This window comes from Macrotis lagotis, chromosome 4 (assembly GCF_037893015.1).
Source record: "Macrotis lagotis isolate mMagLag1 chromosome 4, bilby.v1.9.chrom.fasta, whole genome shotgun sequence".
Lineage (NCBI taxonomy): Eukaryota > Metazoa > Chordata > Mammalia > Peramelemorphia > Peramelidae > Macrotis > Macrotis lagotis.
In genome coordinates this window covers 30588945-30613951 of record NC_133661.1, presented here as the reverse complement: position 1 = coordinate 30613951, position 25007 = coordinate 30588945, and the positions used below count along the sequence as shown (strand labels likewise).

The 25007-nt window shown below is 41.3% G+C and overlaps 1 protein-coding gene across 1 annotated transcript in view; it reads right to left on the bottom strand.

Moving 5' to 3' along the window:
* Positions 1-10374: 10374 nt before the first annotated feature.
* Positions 10375-25007, bottom strand: part of STOX1 (storkhead box 1) — a 63384-nt gene continuing 48751 nt past the window's right edge. Inside the window, exons 2-4 of the mRNA XM_074232409.1 lie at positions 20850-21002; positions 16196-18614; positions 10375-11966 (exon numbers count right to left, since the gene is read on the bottom strand). Coding sequence (XP_074088510.1) covers positions 11810-11966; positions 16196-18614; positions 20850-21002 — 2729 coding nt within the window. The 3' untranslated portion in view covers positions 10375-11809. The remainder of the gene's footprint in view (positions 11967-16195; positions 18615-20849; positions 21003-25007) is intronic.

Genomic DNA, 25007 nt, shown 5'->3' with positions numbered 1-25007 from the left:
GATTGATTGAATGATGAAGATCAATATTTTTTGCCAAAGTTTCCTAGACTGTAAGAGCTTGAAGGCTTAGAAAACAGACCATTTAGCTCATAGCTCATTGGCTTAAGTAAGAGCCAGGAGGGACCCTGGTTTAGAAAACTGATCATTTGGATCGGAGGGTCATTGGGTTACATAAGAGCCAGGAGGGACTTGGTTTAGTAAACTGGCCATTTGGATGAAAGGGTCATTGGTTTAAGAGTAGACAGAGCCTTCAGAGGTCATCTGTTCATTTTAAGGCAAAAAAAGAGAGAACCAGAGAGAGGAAGACAATGCCAGGATTTAGATGAGAAGCTGCCTCGATTTTAGGTCCTGGAACTGTTTGCCAGCTTCATTCCCTTCTCTTCTGCTCATAAAGCCTCTGTTTTTTTAGAAATTAAAGGATGGGAGATGTTTGATCTTCCTCCACACAGATTCTCATTACATCAGCTCATCAGCTGGATGAACAGTCAGGATTGAAAATAAGGAGAAGAAAACCAGTCAGGACTGAGAAGTAACATAGCATTTTAAATAGTCCAAATCTGCTGTCCTTTAACATCTTTTCACATGAATCGTCACAGGATCATGGATTTTGACCTGGAAGGTTCTTTAGAGCTATCGAGTACGATGCTCTCATTTTACAATTGAAGACTGTAACTGAAGACTGAGACCCAGAGGAATAAAGTGACATGTTCAATTTAACTCAGCTAATAGTGGCCTGGGGTAAGATTTGAACCCAGGTTTTCAGATTCCAAATCCAGTACTCACCATGCTCTATGAATATGAATAGGAAAATCCCACTTAATTTGTGAAGTATTAAAATTGTAATTGACCCAATGTCACATGGTAATGATATTAATATTAATTAACAATTATATAATGCTTTAGGGTTTCCAAAGTATTTTATTTAATTTGATCCTTATAATAACGATAACTAGGGTGCTAGTATTATCCTCATTTTAAAGATGAAGAAACTGAAGTACAGAATTGTTAAGTGACTTCCTCAGAGTCATACTGTTGATGAGTTAATAGTACCCGAGAGAGGAGCTCAGGTTTCTCTAGCGTTTTGTAAATTCTAGTTCACAAAGCCCTTTCTTCAGAGCACCCTGGCAAAGTATTATCCACAAATTTCTGGGTGCAGCCGAAACCAGATTAACATGTGACTGGGAATTGTTTTAACAAAATAAATAAAAATACTGGTAGAGGCCAGTTAGGTGTCTAAGTGGCTAGAGCACTAGTCCTGGAGTCAGGAGGACCTGAGTTCAGATTTGACCTCAGAAGCTTAATAACTGCCTAGCTGTGTGGCCTGGGGCAAGCCACTTAACCTCATTGCCTTAAATAATAAAAAAAAAATTTAAATACAATTGTATAAAGTGTTAAATTTGTCGCTAAGTGTGCAGCTTTACAAATCCCATTCTATTCAAGCTTGATTCCACTGAGCTAAATCTATAGAACCATAATTTTTTAAAAGTGACCCTAGAAATGAGGATAAGATTTGGGGGGAGTGTGATAAAAATCAGCTGGTCTATTTTTAATCAAGTTGTTTGTTTTAAAATGAATTGTTTTCCTGACCCCTTTCTCATAATGGCTAATATCTATATTGCACTCTAAAGTTTGCAAAGAAAGCACTGTACAAATATTTATATGATACTCTTGACAACACTGGGAGGTTGATGCAATTATTATGCCCATTTACAGATAAGGAAACTGAGGCAGCCAGAGGTGAAGTAACTTGCTGAGAGTCACTTAGCTAGTAAGTGTCCGAGGTCAACTCTGAAGGCAGGTCTTCCTGATACTGAGTTTTTCATTCTGTTCATGATGCCAGGCTGTCTTTTCTCCTAGGAGTATAAAATAGGGTATCTCAAAAAAATAGCAGAGAAAGCTGGAGTGAAAAGACCGGGAGTCAAGAGACCTTGGTGTGAGTCTGGCTCTGCTGCTATTCACCAGATGGATGTCCTTAGGCAGGTTCTTTACCTTCTCTGGTATAAATCTCTGCATACATCTGACTCATATGGATAAAGAATTAAATGAGTTTTAAGCTTGGTGGTTTTGTTCCATCTATTCCCCTCCAGGAGATAACTAAGAGACTGCAGGATGAGGAAAGCCCAGAAGGATAATAGGTAACAAAAGGCAAAAGTGAACAGAGAATTCTCAGGCTACACCCAGAATGAAGTCATTCATTTAATCTAGCTCTTTGGGAGGGAGAAAGAAAGAAGGAAGGAAGGAAAAAGAAAGCAAGAAGAAGGAAAGGAAGAAAAAAGGCAGGAAAGAAAGAAGAAAAGAGAAGGATGGAAGGGAGAAAAAAGAAAGCAAGAAGGAAAGGAAAAAAGGCAGGAAAGAAAGAAAAAGAAGGATGGAAGGAGAAAGAGAAAAAAGAAAGCAAGAAGAGAAACAATGAAAGAAGGAAGGAAAGAAAGAAAGAAAAAAAGAGTATGGGAGAAAAAGAAAAAGAAAGCAAGAAGAGAAAGAATGAAAGGAAGGAAAGGAAGAAAAAGAAAAAAGGAAGGAAAAAAAAAATAAGGAAAGAAGAAGGAAAAGAAACTCTCTAGCCCTGAATCTTCTGCTGTGCCTTCAGCAGGTCTGCACCCTGTGGGCTGGGCCAGCAGAGGGCATGGTGCATCAAGAAACCCACCCGACACCTCTAACCATACCACAGATAAAAGTGTCCTGTTAAAGAGGAAGGCTTGAGTCCCTACAGACTTTGCTCCTGACCAGTACAAGTTCAGTGTCAGAAAACTCGGCCTCCTATGGGAATGCCATACTGGTCTAGGGGAGAAAACACTAGACCTGAAGTGGGCAGACCTCTGTGGCTAGAGCTACTCCTCTCCTCACCCCCTCTATGACCACTGGACACATCATGGGTCATAGAAGGTTCAAGCTGGCCCAAGCCAGTCCTATCCTTTTACAAAGGAAAAGTTTTTTTAGAGTTCTACTTTTGTCACTGCTCTTTCCTGTTTCTGCCATCTGCCCTCTTGATGCCTCAGTTTCCTCATCTGCAAAAAGGGGACACTGATTTCAGTCTTTCCCTTTTTCTACTACTCTACCAAAAAAAATCCTTTTTTTTAAGGTTTTAAATTTATTTTTATTAAAGATATTATTTGAGTTTTATAATTTTCCCCAATCTTGCTTCCCTTCCCCCACCCCCCAAAAATTCTTTTTTTATAGCAACCCCTCCCCCCATACACACACCCAGACACAGAGACGCAGACACACAGACACACAGACAGGCAGACACGCCCCCCCAACCCCCAGGATTCTTCTTGCCTATAAATGTGAACTCCCCATGACTACTCTCTCCTCTGATGGTCTCCCTCCAGGTGATGTCCGCCACACCTGTGAGCCTGGGCACCAAGGGCAGGATCTCTCTTGTTTATCTTTGAACCTCTTTGTTCATACTGACACAATTAGCAAATGACTTTTTATTCATGCATTCCACAATATACAATTTTGTTTAAGCAGCATTTACTTAGTGTACAAAATGCTACTCTCAGGGGGTGAGGGGGGGAGGTACAAAGATGAATAAGGCACAACCTGCCCTCAGGGAGCTTACACTCTACTCAGGGGAAATAACATGCTCATAAATAAGAACAATACAAATGAGATTATAATAAGGGCAAAAGTAAAGCACAAAGAATTTTGAGATCAGACAAAGGAGCTCAGCCTGCCTGAGAGATGCAGGGAGAATAGCTGGGTTTTCAAGGATGGGTGGGTCATATAGGGCAACACCCTGATAGAGACCAGTGGACCGGATCCCTAGGCAGAGGAATGGGAAAGCCATGATGATAGCAGAGGTAGAAAAACACAGGATGTTTAAAAGGCGGCAAAGAATTCAGTTTGTGAAGGGACATAGTGTATTAAGTAGAAGAGACAAGGTGGAGGGGAGAAGGCAGCTTCGACCTAAATTTGATTCTCATCTGAAGCTTCCCATCTGTTTGACTTTGTCCAAGTCTCTCAACCTCTGTTTCCTCCTCTGTAAATTGAGATGATTGGCCCTGATGATTTTTTTAAGTTTGTTTTTATGGGACCATGAGTTAAATGACTTGCCCAAGGTCACATAGCTAGTAAGTATCAAGTGACTGAGGTCAAATTTGAACTCAGGTCCTCCTGATTCCAGAGCCTGCCTCCTACCCTGATGACTTTTTTTAGTAGTTTGTTTTTTGCAAGGCAAATGGGGTTAAGTGGCTTGCCCAAGGCCACACAGGTAATTATTAAGTGTCCAAGACCGGATTTGAACCCAGGTACTCCTGACTCCTAGGCCGGTGCTTTATCCACTACACCACCTAGCCGCCCTACCCTGATGACTTCTAAGGTACTCTGTGGCTCTAAAACCCCAATCCCCACAAATATGGGACAGAAAAGTTTTGACTTGCAGATGATTATAAGTAAGCTACATTAACATAATATAGTACAAAGCTCACAATCAAAAGAGATTCCAATCAAAGTTCTGCTATTTAAAAAATATATTTTTTATTTCATCAAAATGTTTCCCAATTATATATTTAAAAATTTTAACAATCATTTAAAAAATAAAAACTTGCTCTCTAATGCTTGGTGAAGCAAGGCACTACCACTGTCTAGATCTCAATTTCGGGCACCGGCCCTGGAGTCAGGAGTACTGAGTTCAAAATCTGACCTCAGACACTTAATAATTATCTAGCTGTGTGACCTTGGGCAAGTCACTTAACCCCATTGCCTTAAATTTAAAAAAGTAGATCTCAATTTCCCCATTTATAAAATGACCTCTAAGGTCCCTTTCTGCTCATAATTCAAACCAATAGAAATCCATTTATAGTAGTATTGTTGTTCAGATATTAATTATACAGTGTAGTCATAAATCGGTCTTTTTCTGGAAAATAATTTCCATACTCTAAATAATTGCTATTGCTATGGATTTGGTGGGGGAAGAGAGAGAGAGAGGTTAGATCTAGAATTCAGGATCAGGAAGAACACTTGGAGCAGGACCTCCTTCCACCAATCTGAATGAGTGATTCCAGGTTGATTTGTAATCATAGCAGGTTGCCTTGGACCCTGAGGGGTCCTGCCTGTGACCTGTATCTCTAGTAGAGCAATCATATTTGTGTTAGAGATTGAATTTAAACCCAGACCTTCTCAAGGTCTCAGTGTCTGTCTACCTTTTCCTTTGGTCCTGTTGCCTTTTTTTTACCCATTTCTCTGACTGCATATATAATCCCACTTCACTGATGTAAATTAGCATTTTATCTGCAACTAATAGTCTTAGAAAATTACTCAGGAAAAAAAAAAAAACAGTGGTTAAGTGTTTACCCAAGGTCACAAGGCCAGTATATATCAGAGATATTAAGACTTACAGTTGGGGTGGCTAGGTGGCACAGTGGATAGAGCACCGGCCCTGGAGTCAGAAGTACCTGGGTTCAAATCCAGCCTCAGACACTTAATAATGACCTAGCTGTATGGCCTTGGGCAAGCCACTTAACCCCACTGCCTTGCAAAAACTAAAAAAAAAAAAAGACTTAAAATCTTCCTGATTATTATGAATTATATTATTATTAATTTACTTTCACAAAATATTGATCTGGAGCTGTGAGCTTGGGTTTGAGATATCTATAGCTAGCTACCTGGCTATGGATCTCAATTCTTTAGCACTAGTTTTGGATTTTTTTCCCAAGTAAGGCAGGAGAGATGGGGAGAGCACTTTAAATATAAGAGGAGAATGGAGCTCTCAATAGTCACAGAGCCTTGGCACTTCCCCTGAAAAAACTCTGAGGTAAAATCTGTTTACCATAATAAGATTAATACATCATAGCCACCCCTTTTTAATTTTTAATTTTTTAAATTTAAGGCAATGGAATAAGTGATTTGCCCAAGATCATACAGCTAGGTCATTATTAAGTGTCTGAGGCCAAATTTGAACTCAGGTCCTCCTGACTACAGGGTGTGTGCTCTGTGCACTGCACCACTTAGCTGCCCCCCCCAACCCCATTTTAGTGGCAATATTTTTTTTGTATCTTTTAGTGCATCCAATTCCTTTTGAAATGTTGTTTCCAGGACCAATTAACACCATTAGGAAGGTGTATGATTTTGGGGCATGTCCATTCAATTCAATCAACATTTATTCAGGACCATCCAAGTGTAAGTAAAGCTTTGGACTAAGTGGGTGAGAACTAAGACAAAAAAACAAAACACAAGAACAACCAACAACCCCAACCATCCCGCCTTCAGGAGCTTCCATTTTCCTGTATCCCATTCCATACAGTGATCCTGTGGTGAAAAGAGCATCTTCTCTGGATCAGAGGACCTGCTCTGGGACTTACTGTGTGACCTTTGATGATTTCCCTAATCCTTCCCAGCGTCAGTGTCCTCACCTCTAAAATAAAATGACTGGACTAGGTAATCTCTAAGGTTGCTTCAGGGAGAGGGACTTTAACATAAGGTTGTGTTCTTCAGGTATTTCTCTTGCCAAGTTATCTTAAGTTTACAAGTTTGCATGGGGCACCTTGATGGCACAGCGGCTACTGCACCAACCCTGGAATCAGGAGGACCTGAGTTCAAATCTGACCTCAGACACTTAATAATTACCTAGTTGTGTGACCTTGGACAAGTCACTTAACCCCACTGCCTTGAAAAAAATAAAAAAGAATGTTTACAAGGGCAGGGGTTAATGTTCTTTTTCATCTTTGCATTACCAGTTTCTCCCCAGGCTCTGGTAAATAGCAAATGTCTAATAATAATTTCTAATCCACTCTCCATTTAATTTCATTCAATTTTCTCAAGAACCTTCAAGACTCAAAGGAGTGAATTTCTATTGATGGAACTTTAGAAGCCTGGACAAGCAGCAAGTAGTTTATAGGGTCCAGAGCTGGAAATGAACTTTGAAGATCAACTCTTTCATTTTAGAGATTAAAACCCAGTGAAATGACTCCCTCCAGGGTCATCCTGGAAATGAGGCATCAAAAGGAAAGGGGATCACAGTTTTGAACTGAGAGAGCTTCGTGGAAATTTAGTCCCACTTCTCTCTCCTATTTTACTAATGAAGAAAATGAGGCACAATGAGGTTAAGTTACAGGTCCAAGGTCACACTAATGTGTATATCATATTGCCTCCCTGGGAAGCCAACTCTGTCGATGCATGTTCATTTTTCTTTTCTACTTAGGGTGAGTCAAGAAAATGGTCAGCTTGTCTTTTTTTTTTTCCATTAGAAGAGAATATTCAGGGGTGGCTAGGTGGCGCAGTGGATAGAGCACTGACCCTGGAGTCAGGAGTACCTGAGTTCAAATCTGGCCTCAGACACTTAATAATTACCTAGCTGTGTGGCCTTGGGCAAGCCACTTAACCCCATTGCCTTGCAAAAAACAAAATAAATAAACCTTAAAAAAAAAGAATATTCAGTCTAAGAGAAAAGAAGTCAAGAATTAAATACTGGATGACATATATTTTGGGGAATAATCTTCCCCCAAGCCCTAGGGGATTCACAACAATTCAATATATTTCTTGTACCTGTAAATTTGTGGTTTCATAAGGTATTTTTGAGATGACAGAGGATCATATCTAGTTTCATAAGGGGCCATATATAGGTCACATAATTAAATGCCCAATCCATGTTGAAAGGATGGCCAGACAGGTGTAACTGGTGCACATGTTGGCTGAAGGGAAGTCCAGTGGTTGGTGCTCCCTTTGATGGGCCAAAGATCATAGGAAGATAGGAACCTCCAGGCAACTAGTACAACTCAAGGAGCTTGTCCAGGGTCACTTGGGAAATAAGTGAGAGAGTAGGGATTTGAACTCAAGATCCTGGATTCCAAATCCATTATTTTTTTTCAAATACACCACACTGCTGCCTGATTTGATAATCTTGAATTGACAAAAGTCTCTTGAAATAAGTTTCTCTTTTAATTACTGGAGCAAATATTCAACTAGTCTCAACTAACCTCCATGTCCTCCTTCATATATATATATATATATATATATATATATATATATTTGGAGCCTCAGTTTCCTCTTTTGTAAAACAAAGATCATAATACCCATAGTACTTACTCCTGGGATGGTTATGAAGCTAGGTAATTATTAAGTGTCTGAGGCTGGATTTGAAACCAGGTCCTCCTGACTCCAGGACCAGTGCTCTATTCACTGTGCCACCTAGCCGCTTCAAGCACTTTTGGAATGTGGGTTATTGTTTTCCACTCTCCTCCCTTATTCATAATTTTTTCTTCTCATAGACCAGAAGTCCTGTCCATGAACCTTTCTTTATCAAGGACCATTGCCCAAATCTGGCAATTCACGACCTTTTTCCATCCCTGACAGGACTGAAGCCACCCAAAGTGGACCTCCTCAGGCCCACTTCTCTAGTCCGTAACGTTTCTTACCCCATTTCCTATCTCATTTTCCTGCCCACTAAGAACTAAGGAAAAACTCTTCTGAATCCTTGACCCATTGCCCTCTGGCCTGCTTTGGACTGGGGTCTGTGCTCATCTCTGCCTCTCTCGGGCCCTTCCCACTCTCTCCAATGGCTCCTTCCCCCCTATCCACAAACACACTGAGGTCTCCAAGAAAGTGTGGAAAGGTAGAAGGGAACAGGTTTGAGTCAGAGGACTGTGGGCCTTAGTTTCCCTATCTGTAAAATAAAGAGTGTGGCCTCAGAGACATCCAAGTGCCTCTATGGTGGCTATATAACTTGTGATCTAAAACACTTCCATTGACCCATCCAACTTAATAATAATGTTTGTCCTTCATTCCTGAAGAATATAACAACATCAGGGAGGCAATGCCGTCATAAGCACATGAATTGGATTTGAATGAGCAGGGCTGTGATAAGTCACAGCCTCAGTTTCTCCTTCAGAGCCAACTGCGTCCAGTGGCCAGATATGAATCAGGAAGACTGGAGATGTCCCTGGCTGTGGGGCAATCAGGGTGAAGCAATTTGCCCAAGGTCACACAACTATCAAGTATCTGAGGTGGCCTGCTCCATCTCTCTCCCTTCCTTCATTGCCACATTCCTGGGAACACTTTTCTATTCTTCAGGTCTCCTTCACACCACCAGCTCTTCTCCTTTCATTTTCTTCATACCTAGCTTCCATCATCTTCACTCTGAACCTGTTCTCTCAAAAACCATCTGGGACCTAAATCCAAATGTCCCCTTTTCAATAATCATCTTCCATTTACTTCCTTATCGCATTTAATATCATCTACCCCTCCAAACTGGAAATTCTCTCCTCCTTTGGTTTCAGAAACTCCACAATCTCTTGGTTCTCTTTCTTTTCCAACATCTTTCCTTGTCCTTACCCCTTCAGGCGGTGGTTCTAAGGGTCTGACCTTGACTATCTTCCCTTCCTCCAACACTTTCCCTTGGAGAGCATGTTGGTAATCTCAGACTTGAAAGGGACCTTAGAGACCAAGCAAGAATTCCCTCTCCTCTCTGCCATTCCTTTTGAGGGGTTCAAGTACTCCCTCTCTGCCAAAGTCTCCCCAATCTTTATATACAGCTCTGACCTCTCTACTGAGCTCTGGATCCACATCTCCAGTTGAACACCAGGCATCTCCCCCAGGACATGCCACCAGCACCTCAAACTCATTGTGTCCAAACCAAAGTTATTTTTTAACTCCCAAATCACTCCTCTGAATGTGATTCCAAGACACCAGAATTCACCTGCTTTCTGGGTTCAAAATCAGTGGGTTAACTTTGACTTTTCCTTCTCTCTCCATTCTCATAGTCAGTCACTTCCTGTAAATTCTACCTGCATAATCTTTCCTTTCCTATTAAAACCCCCAGGACCACCCACACAGACCACTGTGATGGCCCTTTAGGTCTTTCAACCTCCTTCTCCACCCTCACACCACTGCCAGACAAATTCTTCTAGATGGCCCATATCATTTCTTCAATGGAATAAAAGCTCTTTGAGAGATGGGAATTCATTTTTGTCCTGGCAACCCCAGAGTCTAGCATAATTCCTAGTACATTGTAGGCATCTAATAAATACTAACTTATTTGGCTTTCAGCACTGACCAAGGAAAGTTTGTTCATTTGCCTTTTGCAAGTGGAGCTAATTGAAATTAAGTGACTTGCCTAGGGTCACACAGCTAGTTAAGCAGCAAGTTTCTGAGGCTGGATTTGAACTCAGGTCCTCCTGACTCCACTGTACTACCTAGCTGTTCTCAAGAAAAGTTTGATCCTTTATCTGGCATGTGAGACCCCCCTTGAAAAATGACTCTACAGGGCAGCTAGGTTGGCACAGTGGGTAGAGCACCAGCCCTGGAGTCAGGAGTACCTGAGTTCAAATCCGGTCTCAGACACTTAATAATTACCTAGCTGTGTGACCTTAGGCAAGCCACTTAACCCCATTTGCCTTGTAAAAAAAAAAAAAACCACCTAAAAATATTTAAAAAAGCAAACACACAAAAAAAGAAAAATGACTCTATCTTCCCATCCTGGTCTCATTTCCTGCTTCTCCTCTTCCTCCTCTCTCTTTATTCTAGTCTAGCTCCTTTGCTTGTGTCATTACCAGGCACTTACTATTCTCCTTCCCTGCCTTCACCAGTTGATTTTTTTATCACTAATTTTAATAACTTTTTTCTTGTTAAACACAAACATACATGTACAATGTTAACGAGAATGTCACTGAGGGGAGGGTGGAAGAAAACTGTAACTTATAAATATGCATGTGGATGATTTTTGAAAAACTTTTATAACAGTAATTGGAAAAATAAAATATCACTAAAAATAATTTTTTTCCCAATTACATGTGAAGACAAATTTCAATTTCCCTTTAAAGTCAATTGTCCTTTCCTTCAGGAAGCAAGCCTTCCCTAATCCCCACCTCTCTCCAGCTAGTAACTCTTTTTTTTAATGAAATGATCAATGATTGTAATGAAGTAATTGATGAAATTAAGATCAATATCTATTATTGAGAAAGAGTGTGGCACAACAGATGGGCACTGGAATTGGAGTTAAAAAGCCTAGGTTCAGATATTTTTCAGTGCCTTCAGGTTCTCATCTGTAAAATAAGGGGGAATTGGGTGAGATGATATCCAAGGTCTCATGAGTCTCTCAATATATGAGAGAGGAGCTTAGGTGGCGTAGTGGATAGAGCACCTGCCCTGCAGTCAGGAGGACCTGAGTTCAAATTTGACTTCAGACACTTCATAATTACCTAGCTGTGTGACCTTGGGCAAGTCACTTAACCCTTAACACTTCATACACACACACACACACACACACACACACACACACACACACACACACACAATCTGAGAAGAGTCTCTAATATCTCAGATCCTGTGGTGAGCCTTAAGAGTACAAAGACCGAAATGACAGTGTGACAGTGTCTGCCCTCTGTTGGCTTACAATCAAGTGGAGGGATCAGGTGGGTTAGGGACCCCATCAGGATGTCTCCTGTAATACTGGGCAGCACAAGTGATTAATATGTTTCCTATTTGGCAGGACATTAAGGCAAAGAGAGGTCACAGAGTCTGGAGGGTCAGAGGCAGGATCCACACCCAGCAACTCTGCCTCCAGCTCCCATGACCTTTCAACTCCATTGCATAACAATAAAGATGACTATCATAATCTGTATTTTTCTTTTTATTGTAAACATTCTAATATTTCCAAAGACTCTATAACAAAATAAACTGCTTTTAAAAGGTTAAAAGATCAGAAACAGAACAAAGTTCATGACTAGAGAGCAAATATTTGAGAATTATAAAGTATATATGTAAATCATGGGTGGATCTGATATAGGCAGGGAGTTAAAATATTTACAGGAAAGACTTTACATTTTTTACAAAAAAAAAACAGCTCCAAGTTCCCCAAGAAAAAGAAGATTCAAACATTTATCGCAGGTGTCAACTGAAGTAAGGAATTTGATGTGAGCATCTGTCCATTCCTCGTGCTGTTTACACCTTCAAAGTTCTGGAGGAAACTGCGTCTTCTCTTTAGCCCTTCCAGAATGACTGAGTTACTAGATGCCAGACTCTGGGTTCTAAAGTTAGTAAAAATTAAATAGAGTTGTTATTTTAAGAAAAAAAAAGAAAATGCTTTGGATTTATTTCTGTTCATATTAACAAAGAAAGGTATTGTATTTCCTGGTTATTCATTACTATGAAAGATTAAAAAAAAAAATCCTGTTAAGCCTGAATGGCAATTTTAAAAGAAGTCAGTTCCTCAAACCCAAGTGTTTTTTGTGATTTACATGTTCCACAGGTGGGCATCTCTGATATAATTGCTTGTATTGTATATATAATTCAATTCAACAAACACTTATGAAGGATCTTCCTCCTTTCTTTCAGAGCTGGTGTTGGACACTATAAATTGTCAAACTCCATTAAAGTACTGATTAGTTTTGTAGAATTGATTTATGTCTGTTTCTTTTCAATTAATTGTTTTTGTTTTTGTTTTGCAAGGCAAATGGGGTTAAGTGGCTTGCCCAAGGCCACACAGCTAGGTAATTATTAAGTGTCTGAGGTCACATTTGAACTCAAGTATTCCTGACTCCAGGGCCAGTGCTCTATCCACTGCACCACCTAGCCCTGCCTCAATTAATTGTTAACAAAGGATGTATTACTACGAAGAGGAGGGAAGATTAGAAATGAAGGTGAGATAAAAACAAAATATATGAAAAATGAAAATTAGTCAATACCTACTTAGGCACCAAACACTGAGTTAGATTCTAAAGATCAAGACACCAAACTGAACTAGTTTCTGCCTGCAAAGAATTTACATTTGATTGGTGTCCAACAGACGATCTGTTCTCCAATCTACTCTCTAATTAAACTTCAATGTAATTTTGTATCTGAAAAACTAAAATTCAATCACCACAGGGTTACTTGGAGTAGCACAATTTATCTTAAATAATTAAATATGGTGGCTTCACCCTCCTGTTGTGTTTCCTTTTCTAGATAGTGAGAGTCATTTGAGCCTCCTTGCTTCAGCCAAGATTATCTCTCTTCAATTCCCTTCTCTTTGTCTGCCCATAAACTGATATAATACTCAATCGGGTAGAGCATAAACTCCTTGAAGGCAAGAATGGCTTTATTTTGTCTTTGGATAGCCCTAGTTTCCTAGAAAAGGGCCTTGGGCATAAATGTTTCTGTTGTTGACTTGAATTGAGTTCTGCTACCCCAACATCAGCTTTGCCTATGTCTATGGACTGGTTAAGATCCCCTCCCTGCTTTAAGACTATACACTGCTGAGGTGTCAGTTGCCACACCAATGAAATCACTGGTCTAGTACCTATCTCTACTCTCTAAATAGCACCGACTTCACAGAGCTAGGGAGAACCAAAGAGTGGTGGAGCGGCTAGAGTGTAGGGTCTGGTGTCAAAAAGACCCATCTTCCTAAATTCAAATTCATCCTTGGACAATAGCAAGGTGATGTTGGGCAAGTCACTTATTTCTGTTTGCCTCAGTTTCCTTCTCTGTAAAAATGAGGTAGAGAAGGAAATGACAAACCACACCAATATCTTTACCAAGAAAACCCTTAATGGAGTCATGAAAAGTAGGACATGTCTGAAAAATTACTGAACAACGCCAACAAATCAAGGGGACCTAACAATGGCGGTAAAGTGTTAATAAATAACTAAATATTGTACACGTATCCAGAGGTCCTCTCCAATACTTTTCATTATCATAGCATATTCATCACTTGGAGGTCTCACGAGATCATGGGACTTAGAGCACAAAGAAACCTTACAGATCCAATCATATAATCCAAATCGCTCACTTTACAAAGGAGGAAATCGAGGCTGAGGCCCAAAGAGAGAGGTTACTCATAAAAAATTTAAGTGACAAGATGCCTTGGACAGATCTTTCTCCTCCATCCTAGGCCTCTACACTCACAATGGGTCATCTCATCCTTGTTCATATGACCTGATAATTCTTCCCCTTGGCCAGATGTCTTGACCTGGAGATTCCAAATGTTTTATTTAATTTAAAATTTTTATTACTATTATTATTATTTGAAAAGCTATGGGCTAAGTGACTTGCCCAAAGTCACCCAGCTAAGGTATTTACTAAGTGTATGAGTTTGGATTTGAACTCAGATCCTCCTGACTCCAAGGCCGGTGCTCTATCCACTGTTCCACCTAGCTGCCCCACCTCTGAATGCTTCTAAAAAATATTTTGGAAAATATATTTCAATTTAATCAATTCCTTTGTAATCTTATACATTTTATTTATTTCTTTTTTGGCAAGACAATCAGGATTAGGTGACTGGCAAAAGTTCACACAGCTAATAAGTATCAAGTGGCTGAGATCACATTTGAATTCAGGTCCTCCTGACTCTAGGGCCACTCCCTAGTTGTCCTTTAGTTTTTGTATTTTTAAACACTATTCTGTGAAAGGGCACAGGACACACACACACACACACACACACACACACACACACACACACAGACACACACACACACATCTTAAAAACCACCCCCTACCCTATCCTTTCAGTGGAACATTTTTTTTTAGGTTTTTGCAAGGCAAATAAGGTTAAGTGGGTTGCCCAAGGCCACACAGCTAGGTAATTATTAAGTGTCTGAGACTGCATTTGAACTCAGGTCCTCCTGACTCCAGGGCCAGTGATCTATCCACTGTGCCACCTAGCCGCCCCCTCAGCTGAACATTTGAGCTATGTGATTAAATAGATCCTGGAGAGATCCAGTCACAGGATGCCTCGTTCCTCCCTTCTCCTACTTCTTAGAGGAATACAGAAATTCTTGCTGAACCTTGGACAGCTGGAGAAGCCAGTGGGGTGGGGACAATCCTAAAAATGATTGTTCCATAGATGCTCCTCCTCCTCCCTCATTTGAAGTGTAGAAGCCTATGCCAGAGCACTCAAAACTGAAAGTTTATTGGTCATTAAATGATCTTTAGCGACCCAAAGTTTATTCATCCAAACTACAAAAACTCCCACATGTAAAAATATACTTTACAAAAATGCAACACGTGGGGTACTCTGTATCCTCATGATAAAGACTAATACCTACATCTCTCCATGGGCATTGGGAGAAAAAACAATGTTGGGAAGTTTCTCTCTTTAGGGGTCTTTAGCTCTTAATGGCTTCTAGTGGAATCATTGACTTTATTTGGTAAAGAAATTAATCCCTTTGTTTTTCATTCCTCAGCTCAAAGGGTTGTAGTTTTTTTTGTTTGTTTTTTTTAGGGTTTTGCAAGGCAGATGGAGTTAAGTGGCTTGCCCAAGGCCACACAGCTAGGTCATTATTAAGTGTCTGAGACCCGATTTGAACCCAGGTACTCCTGACTCCAGGGCTGGTGCTCTATCCACTGTGCTACCTAGCCACCCCAACTTGAAGGTTCTTCTGATCCTCCCAGCTGATAGTTCCCTTCTTCCCCAAGCTACCATGAGTTTTTTTTTTTTTGAGAACATAGGTGGTACAATGGCAAGAGTATTGGACCTGGAGTTGGGAAGACCTGAATCTAAGTCAACATCAGACATGTACTGGTTGTGGGACTCTAGATAAGTCACTTAACCTCAGTCTGCCTAAGTTTCTTCATGTATAAAATGGGAAAAATAATAGCACCTACTGTCTGGAGATGTTTGCAAAAAGTACCTTTTGAATCTTAAAGTTGAATGAAATAATAATTATTATTATTATTGTTATTATTATTATCAATATTCTAGGAAAACCAGGAAATCTTAGAGATGACTAGATTTGTTTAGGGCAAACCAAATGTCACCCAGGTTTAATTCCTTATCCATTTGACATCCCCTAAAGTTCTTTGTTAACATTCATAAATAGTCCTGACAACCCTATCAAGTTGATCTTTTAAGTGCCTCTCTTTAAATTGAAACTGGGGAAATCCAATGTTGACAATGCTTCCAGGTCTCTGATCTAAATCTTTAGAATGTCGGGAATCTCTCAGTGATCTGCATTTTCCCATCTGTTTTGAGAGAAATCTCAATGAAGCTTTAACTAAACAGCAGATCCGACTTTTAAATCAGTTTTACTTGAAACAGTTCTTCAAGTAATGTTTCAGGAGGTGGATGCAGGACAGATAGACTAGACCATATCCTAGTAAAGGTTGTGTGTCCTTCCTTCTTGAAGAGGACCCTGACATCAGCAAGGGGATGCTGTGACTTGCAAGTGAATTGGATTTAAGTGAGGAGGGGCCCCAGACACTCAATGGGCACTGCCTCCTAATGAGGAGTACCCTCCTCCTGACCATCCCCACCGGGGCAGGGAGAGACCAATGGACTTACCGCGGAGAATCGATTCCGCTGTCTCCTGTCAGACTGTGGCTTTCGGTTCCTTCTAGGTGATTCTGCTCCTGCTGGACCCGCTGAGTCAGACCCTGCTTCCGTGGGTCGCTGAAGGGCTCTGGCTTTGGCCTGAAATGTTTCCTCATCTCTTCGCCCTGTGGCCCCAGAGCCCGGCAAGCCGACTTGTCCCCCATCTCCCCAGAGGAGTTCCGCAGAGTTTCTGCCTCCGAGTCAGCCTCGCTGGCATTGTAATAGTCAAAGATACTGCCATCGACGAGCTCTGAAGAGGCCAGGGGTCTTGGGACAGTGCCAGTTTCCTCATCGCAGTGATAGCCACTGGGACCCAGGCCACGATTTTTTCCTGAGAAGTTCATCTTCTGGTGCCCATCTACATCGGCAAGAGAGCCAGCGGGTCTGTGACAGTCGTTTCTGTCAGAAGTTTGGGGCTGAAATCGTAATTTGCTGCTATAATCGGTCAAGTCATTACTTATCTTCCAGGGGCCTGGCTGTCCTTCAGTTACTTTGCTTTTCCCTAAGTTGTCCCACCGTCTTCCATCTGTAAAAGGATAAGAGATGTGGCCTGGCCGAGTTGGACATAAGATGCGTTTCTCAGTAAAATCTTCCTGCTCTTCTTCCTCCTCCAAATACAGGGAGCTGCAGGCATCCTCATCGCCATCCACCTCCTTCTGGTACAAAGCCTGGTGGTCATCATCATCAGTAAACCCTTCATTCTCTTGACTGAGGGTCTCCCAACATTTCAGAGTCAGCTCCTTTGAGGGGTCTCTGTTTTGCCTCTTGGTCTGTTGGATCGGGTGGGCACCACTCAGACACTCATCTAGAAGGCCAAGATTCTGGAACTGATGCATGATGGTCTGATCAATCAGCCCACGCCCAGGAGTTATATGATCTATTAAACAAGAGGCCCGGGGTGCAGAATGAGACCGTGTTTCAGTGGGGGTCTCCTCTGGAGGATCCCGATAGGTGTGAATTTTCCACCGGTCATCAGGGACTGGATGGCCTTGGCCAATGTAAGTGCTCTGTCCAGGTTGGCTTTCTCTGAAGGGTCGGCCCTCACCACTTGTCCTTAAAAACCCACCCTGTGAGGAATTCGAGAGGCGGTCAGGGAAGTCATCACCCACAGGTTGGACAGAAGCATTCTCAGGAAAAAAGGGTATTGCGGGCTTCCCCTTGTCTTTGGGCCACTGGGAGCGTGGCTGGTGAGCTTCACTGTCACAGTTTCTGGAGGAATCCAAAGACCTTGACCTTTGGAAAGATTTTCTGGGCTTCTCAGTCTGCTTGAGTTTCAGGTCACTGCTCTTCTGGCCCTTGGAGCCTCTGGTTGCTAGGTTCCCCCTGTGAGAAAAGCCCAGAAAAGGGTTGCTGATCCTCTTTTTGTAAATAAAATGGGGGCTGGCAAGCCCTTGTTGAGGCTCCCCCAGAGGTTTCTGGGCCAGTCCTTCCTCTGGGGCTGTGACTCTGGGCACAGCCTCAGCAGGTTGGTGTTTCTCTGGTCTGGAGAAAACCGACCGGGGCTCGCTGCCCTGGGAGCCTCTCCGGCTCCGGGCCCTGGACCTCTCTCTGCTTGGATGCCCTTTCCTCCGATGCCTTCCAGACCTGCTCTGCCGCCTCCTTCCCACTGCTTTCACAGGCTGCGGCTGTGGCTGTGGCTGCTTGCGTCCAGCTGCCAGCAGGTCAGTGGATGTGCCCTGGCTTGTGTATTTTTTCTGCTCTTCATATTTCTGCATGAGGACTGTGTGTTTGATTAAGTTATCAACAGTCAGCTCAGGGTTGATGCGCTTGATGATCTCATGTTCAACATCCCGAGGAATATTGTCTAAGTTCTCCTCATCTCGGACGGGCCACTCTTCAGGGGGAAACTGGGCAGAGAAACTCCTATGGTCCTTCTTGGGCCTTTCTTTTCTGGACATCTGGCGCCAGAAGAGCCGGAGTCCAAACTTCTTGGTCTTTTCTTTGTCCTTGGTGTCCAACAAGGGTTTGGTCCCATCACAGAGACAGTTCTCTGCAGATGTTGAGACAGCCTGGCTCTGCACTAATGGTGGTTTGGCTGCTCCAGGGCTCTTCTGCTCTTTACGATTTCCCTCCCCCTCGGGCAGCACTCCTTGTCCCTCTCCAGGACAAGGATCTGGGAAGCAGCGGCAGGACTTGCAATGGGAAGGGCTGGTAATGTTTTCTTTGGCTGATTCGGCCTGGTTGTCCATACTGACCAGGTAAGTGACCGAAGGCGGCAGTGGGTGGTTGTCTAGTGCCGTTCTCTTCTTCTCTTGGGTTGCTGTGTTTGTGATGAAGTAAGTCTGAGGAGTAACAATGAAGTAGCCTTCTCCAGTGTGGTAGATCTTCCTTTCTTTAATTAAATTTCCCAGGGTTGTGTAGAGGATGTCTTGAGAGGGAGCGGCTATGCCTAAAACAAAGAAAGGTATGTCAATGACTTCCCTGTGAAAGGACACCACTAACACAGAAATGACCCTGATCTCATGAGATAAACTCAAACCTCATTAAAATACCTTTTATGCTTTTTGTGTAAAGGTCCAAACATCAATAGCAACAGCTCTATTGGTGACAGCACATAATTGTAGAGCTGTAACTAAGATGGGGCAACTGTGACTTTGCCTCAGGACATCAAAATTTAGAAGGCAAAAATTTTTTAATTATTTTCAAAGAGAACAGAATTTTAAAATGTACTATTTTACATTCTGATTATGATTACACACTTCTAACAGCCTGGAAACAATTGAGCTTAATGCATAGCTTGACCAAAAGTTAAAATACAATATTAAGAATAGCTCTATTTGGGGCAGCTAGGTGGCATAGTGGATAAAGCACCAGCCCTGGAGTCAGGAGTACCTGGGTTCAAATCTGGTCTCAGACACTTAATAATTACCTAGCTGTGTGACCTTGGGCAAGCCACTTAACCCCATTTGCCTTGCAAAAACATAAAAAAAAAGAATAGCTCTATTTGTGATGGCAACCAACTAGAGAATAAGGGGATGGCCATCATCAGTTGAGCAATTCATGGTAAATAGATGTAATGGAATATCGTTATTATGTAAGGAATGATGAAGGGAATGATTTCAGAGAAATTTAAGATTTGTATAAACTAATGAAGACTGAAGTGAACAGAACCAGAAGAGGATTTTTTTTATCATAACAAAAAAATTGTAAAGACAAATAATTTTGAAAGGCTTAAGGACTCTCTGATCAATGCAGTGTCCAACATCAATTCCAAAGGACTAATTAATGGTAGTGAAACATCTTACTTGCTTCCTGACAGAGATGATGGATTTAAGATGCAGGAAGGAGTCACACACCTTTGGACATAGCTGATGGGAGAGTCTGTAAATTAAAGGTTCCCTTCCTCCAAAAATGAAAAAAGAACAGAAGGCCAGAAGGAATCAAGCTTTGAAAGTTATTGCTTAAATTTATAGTATACTTAAAAATAAAAACAAGATGTTCATAATAGACACACAGAGGGCAGCTAGGTGGTGCAGTGGATAGAGCACCAGCCCTGGAGTCAGGAGTACCTGAGTTCAAATCCAGCCTCAGACACTTAATAATTATCTAGCTGTGTGGCTTTGGGAAAGACACTTAACCCCATTAGCCTTGCAAAAACCTTAAAAAAAAAAGGCATAATAGACACAGTTCCAAATATAATTTTCTCTGTCCATTTCACACAGTATATGGATATACACATTTTATTTGGTGTGGGTCAGGTCAGAATTTAAAAATGGTAGAAAAAACCCAAAGAGATTGGATTAGATGGTCATTATGATTTTGTCCAGATCAAATTCTAAATATCATTTATTTACATATAACTAATATAATCTCCTTGGAGGCAGGAGCTGTTTCATTTTGGTTGTTGTACCAATCACTTGACAAGCATTTCTAAGTGCCAGTTATTTCTAGACAATGTGCTTCTAAGAAGCCTTGACTTCAGGACAAGTTAGGCTCTTAATGCTTATTGATTGATTAAGATTGGTTTTTCCAAGTTGGGCAGTCACCACAATTATTGTTTAAAAGTAGTTCCCTGCTTAGATTATAGATATTCTATTGTTCTGGATAACAAGAGCATAAGGTTACATTTCTTAGATGCCATTTTGGTCACTGGATACCTAAAAAGAAATTCTACGACTGGTTGTCAGACCCCTCCTCTTTTGGATTAGAAAGTCCCTTCTAGCTCTGCAACTATGCCCCTCTAATTCTATAAACTCGCATTTTACAGATGTGGAAACTGAGGCCCAGGAAGGTTAAGTGACCAACCTGAGATTAACCAGGTAGTAATTTAAACCAAGATCTCTTGACTCCAGAACCTGTTCTCTTTACACTGGACCACCCTGCCTAGGTGCCAGATGTTACCATAACAAGAATTTAATTTAAATAAATGATTCAAACAAATATGTTAATTTAAATAAATAATTTCATCTAAAACACTATAAATAAGCGTGAGTTGACTATTATTAGAATATTTATTTCAATATTTACAATGAACAAGGTGTTATCGCAAAAATAAGGTATTCATCATGGTTAAGGTTCTCTGGCCTTGTGGCCTCTGATCTCTAAGAGTTGTATTAAGATGGCCTGGAAGAGTTGTTGCCAACCAACCACCCACAGTGCATCATTCATCCTCTGCCATCTGTACCTGGGTAGTGTTTCACCAGCTGATCCATCAGGGATTCCTGGGTCACCACAACATGAGCTGCGTTCATATCCGCTATAGCGCAGCAAAGGACTTCAGCCAAAGGTATAAACTGGGACTGAGTAATTGGATTCATCTGTACTGGAAAAACATCCCCTATGGAGAAATTAAAAAAAAAAACAGAAAGCTTGAAAATCCACAGTATGAAATATCCAGATGGTCCAATAAGAAGGACAGGCAGTTCTCAGCAAACACTTTATTTTTTTCCCCTTTCACAGAATCATAGAGAACCAAAATAACGTTTTCCAGCACTGGGAAAAGAGAAAGATGCAGTGGCTTCAGATGGTGACTCTGGCACATCTGTGCTGTGGGTTGAAGGGCAAATCATTTAGCCTCTCTGGGACATGGTTTCTTCAACTATAAAATGGAATAATCCCTGCAGAACCCCAAACATAGGGCTGTTGTGAGGCTCCAATGAGATAATATATTAGTAAAGACTCTACAGAAATTGGAGGCTTAGGGACCTCCCCAAAAGTCCTCCTCTCTGGTGACCCACTCCATAGGCCACCATTTTATTTTATTTTATTTTATTTTATTTTATTTTATTTTATTTTTTAGGTTTTTGCAAGGCAAACGGGGTTAAGTGGCTTGCCCAAGGCCACACAGCTAGGTAACTATTAAGTGTCTGAGACCAGATTTGAACCCAGGTCCCCCTGACTCCGAGGCTGGTGCTTTATCCACTACGCTACCTAGCTGCCCCTCATAGGCCACCATTTTAGAAAGACCACCTGCCATGCTTTACAACTCAGCCTTGGCTCTTTTCATTCCCCTGCTAAAATCCTCTTTCTCCCTCTGCCTTGCAGCTTCCCATGGTGGGTGGGTGGGGGGCAGTTTTCTCATATTAGAATGTAAGCCCCTTGAGGGCAGGGACCATCCTTCTTTCTGTCTCCTAGTTATTTGTATGGCCAGCACTTAGCTCAATGTCTACCTTATAGTAAGTGCTTAATAAATATTTGCTGACTTGGAACTAGTAAGCATTTAATATATGTTCCATCTCTTCCTTGTTGGGATGGATGATATCGTTGAACTTGGCTGAGAGATGATTTCTGACCCTCCCTGCCCACTGATTGAGGAGAGTTGTGGGCAGAGCTGGGCCACTGCCACTAGATCATATGTTATATATATTACATAATATGTATCTAGGTCTAGATTACAGATATGGGGCTGAAAGAGACTTCATAATCTAGTCCATTTAACAGATAAGGTCACACTGATCTCTCCTTGGGGAACAAATGGCAGCTAAGTAGTACAGGGTGTAGGATGCTGGAATGAGGAAAAACTTAATTCAAAGCCTTACTCAGAGACTTATTTTAGTCAAGAGACCTTGGGCAAGTTATACTTAAACTTTCATAGCCTCAGTTTCCTCATTTGTAAAATGGAAATAATAATAGCACCTCTCCCAGAGGTTGCTGCAAAGATAAATGAGATTAATATTTGTAAATGCTTTGTAAACTTTAATTAATAAATATTAGATTTTTTATGTTCTCAACCTCTGGACTAGCCATTAGGGAATCAAATCTCAGCAATGCACCCAGTCTCAGAGGCCCCCAAACACTGAGAAATAGGAATGAAACAGGAGTTAAAGTAATAGAGCCCCTGTATAATCTGCAAGGAGGGCTTATTATTCAAGACTGACATAAGATCCCACTTCTGTTGGGTCTGTGAGCTGGAGAAAAAAGGAGATAAGCCTCAATAATAGCAAATTCCTGGTCTGGCAGCTCATGGCTAGAATGGGGCTCTCTGATGGAAAGAGCTGTGACCCCTGGTTGGGCTGAAAGAATTCCCCAGGCTGCCCCTTATCCAGAGTTCATGGGAGTGCTCTAGGAAACAATAACTCCCCATTTGCAGAGCGAGCCACATAAATAAGCAAAATGTTGACTGTCCAACAACCCTCTGCAGCAGGCACTGTAAGTACCAATATGTACATTTGACATACTACATAGATCCACTCCGGGGGGTTCATTTGGGATAATTTCCTAGTCCTTCTCATTTGCAAATATCCACTGGAGAGATTCTCTCATCAGGATTCTCATGTTCTTTTCTTCATTAGAGAAAAATTAGCATTTCAACCCCCCACCCCCTGTTTAGCTGCAGAAAGTTTAGATAGTTGATTTTTCTGGTGTTTTCTTTAAAAGTCTTCTGAGATAACCTTTGCCTATTTGAATGCTTTCCTGCATACTTTATCAGTATAGATTTTGTATCCTTAAAATATTAGGGCTAGACATTCATCTAGAGCACACTATGATAGTTTATAAATGTTTAACTCTTTCTCCTTTTAAAACTAGACTTGCTTGCCTTAATTGCAGAAAGAACCTGGATAACTTGTCTGAGATCGATGGCTCTCAGGTCAATAGGATAAGGCTGGCCTACAAAGAGTTAAGTGCTTCCCTTTCAGAAGCACCACATCTCCCTGGGAGTTTCTCTGAATTGTTTTAAGTTAAACGGACTTGTCCTGGTGAGAGGTGAATTTGGAACTCCATTTAGAACTGTGCTAAAGAAATGACAGGGATTCTTTGAGGAAATTTGACATTTCTTATAATGAAGGGACCCAGAGGAAATTTTTGTCTGGCCTTCAAGTCTTATCTGCACAAGGAAACCCAAGGGGAAATTTTAGTATATTTTGTACAGAAAGAGACAACTGGAGATGCTTTGTCTGAACCTCCCTATTGGACTAGTTTATTATACTAAAGGGAATCATGGAAAGACCCAGGATACTTTGGTTTTTCTCTTAAAGAGTGAAAGGACCTGGAGTCAGGAGGACCTGAATTCCAATCTTACCTCAGACATTTGAGAATTGCCAAGCTGTGTGACCTTGGGCAGGTCACTTAACCCCATTACCTTGCACAAAAAAAAAGTGAAGGGACCTGGAGCCAGGAGGACCTGAGTTCAAATGCAGCCTCAGACACTTAAAACTTACCTAGCTGTGTGACCTTGGGCAAGTCATTTAACCCCACTGACTTGCCAAAAAAAACCCAAAATAAAAAAAGAGCCTAGGGGGTTATTTTATCCAAGTCCCTAATCCTTGTAGAGGGAACTCATATTTCCCTTTGAATGAGAAATTTGATTTTCTTTTACTTTTTTAGGTTTTTGGGGTTTTTTTTGCAAGGCAGTGGGGTTAAGTGGCTTGCCCAAGGCCACACAGCTAGGTCATTATTAAGTGTCTGAGGCTGCATTTGAACTCTAGTACTTCTGACTCCAGGGCTGGTGTTCTATTCACTGCCACCTAGCCACCCCCCCTTCTTTTACTTAAAAAAAAAATTATTTAGAGGTTGGGGAAGACCTTTGTAAGCATCCAGTCAAGTGACGACCTATGTGAATTTTATGAAATGCTGTCTGTTTTTTAGGCTGTATCACTATGTATCTGAAATATTACAGAATATTAATTTCCAGATTAATTAGCACGCTTACATTTTTCTTGAGATTTTTTTGAACAGAAGATACTCAAAAAAGCTGATGTTGCATCTCTAGTTTCTAAAAGCACTAGAATTAAGAGAGATTGAGAAAGGTTTCCTATAGAAGATGCAATTTTAGTTAGGATTTAAAGGAAGTTAAGGTACTTGAAGGGTAGGAATGAGAGGAGAGATGGGGGACAGACAGAAAATTTCTTGAATCAAGACATGGAGGGTCTTAATTCATGAAACAAGCCAGGAGACCAATGTCACTGGATCAGAGAAGTCTGTGTTGAATAGTAAGGAAACAAGGTTTTGAGTGCCAAAGAGAGAATTTTGTATTTAATCTGGGGGTGATAGGAAGCCACTGGAGTTTACTGGGGGGAGGGGGTGACATGGTAGAATCTGAGGTTTAGGAGAATCATTCTGGTGTTGGATAGAGGGCAAACCAGAGTGGAGAGAGTCATGAGACAAGGCAGACCCACCAGCAGACTTTTGTAATAGTCCAGGCGTGAGTTGATGAAGGTAGTGGCTATGTCACAGGAGAGAAGGGGGAGTTGTATTTGAGAGATATTGCAGGAGAAGAGAGGGCCAGAAGCTGTCTGAGTGATGGGACATGAAGCAAAGATTTAGGGAAGGGGAGATGTCAGAAAAATGTGTAACTCAAAAGCCTCACATAAAGATGGATGTTGAAAACTATCTTTGGGGGCGG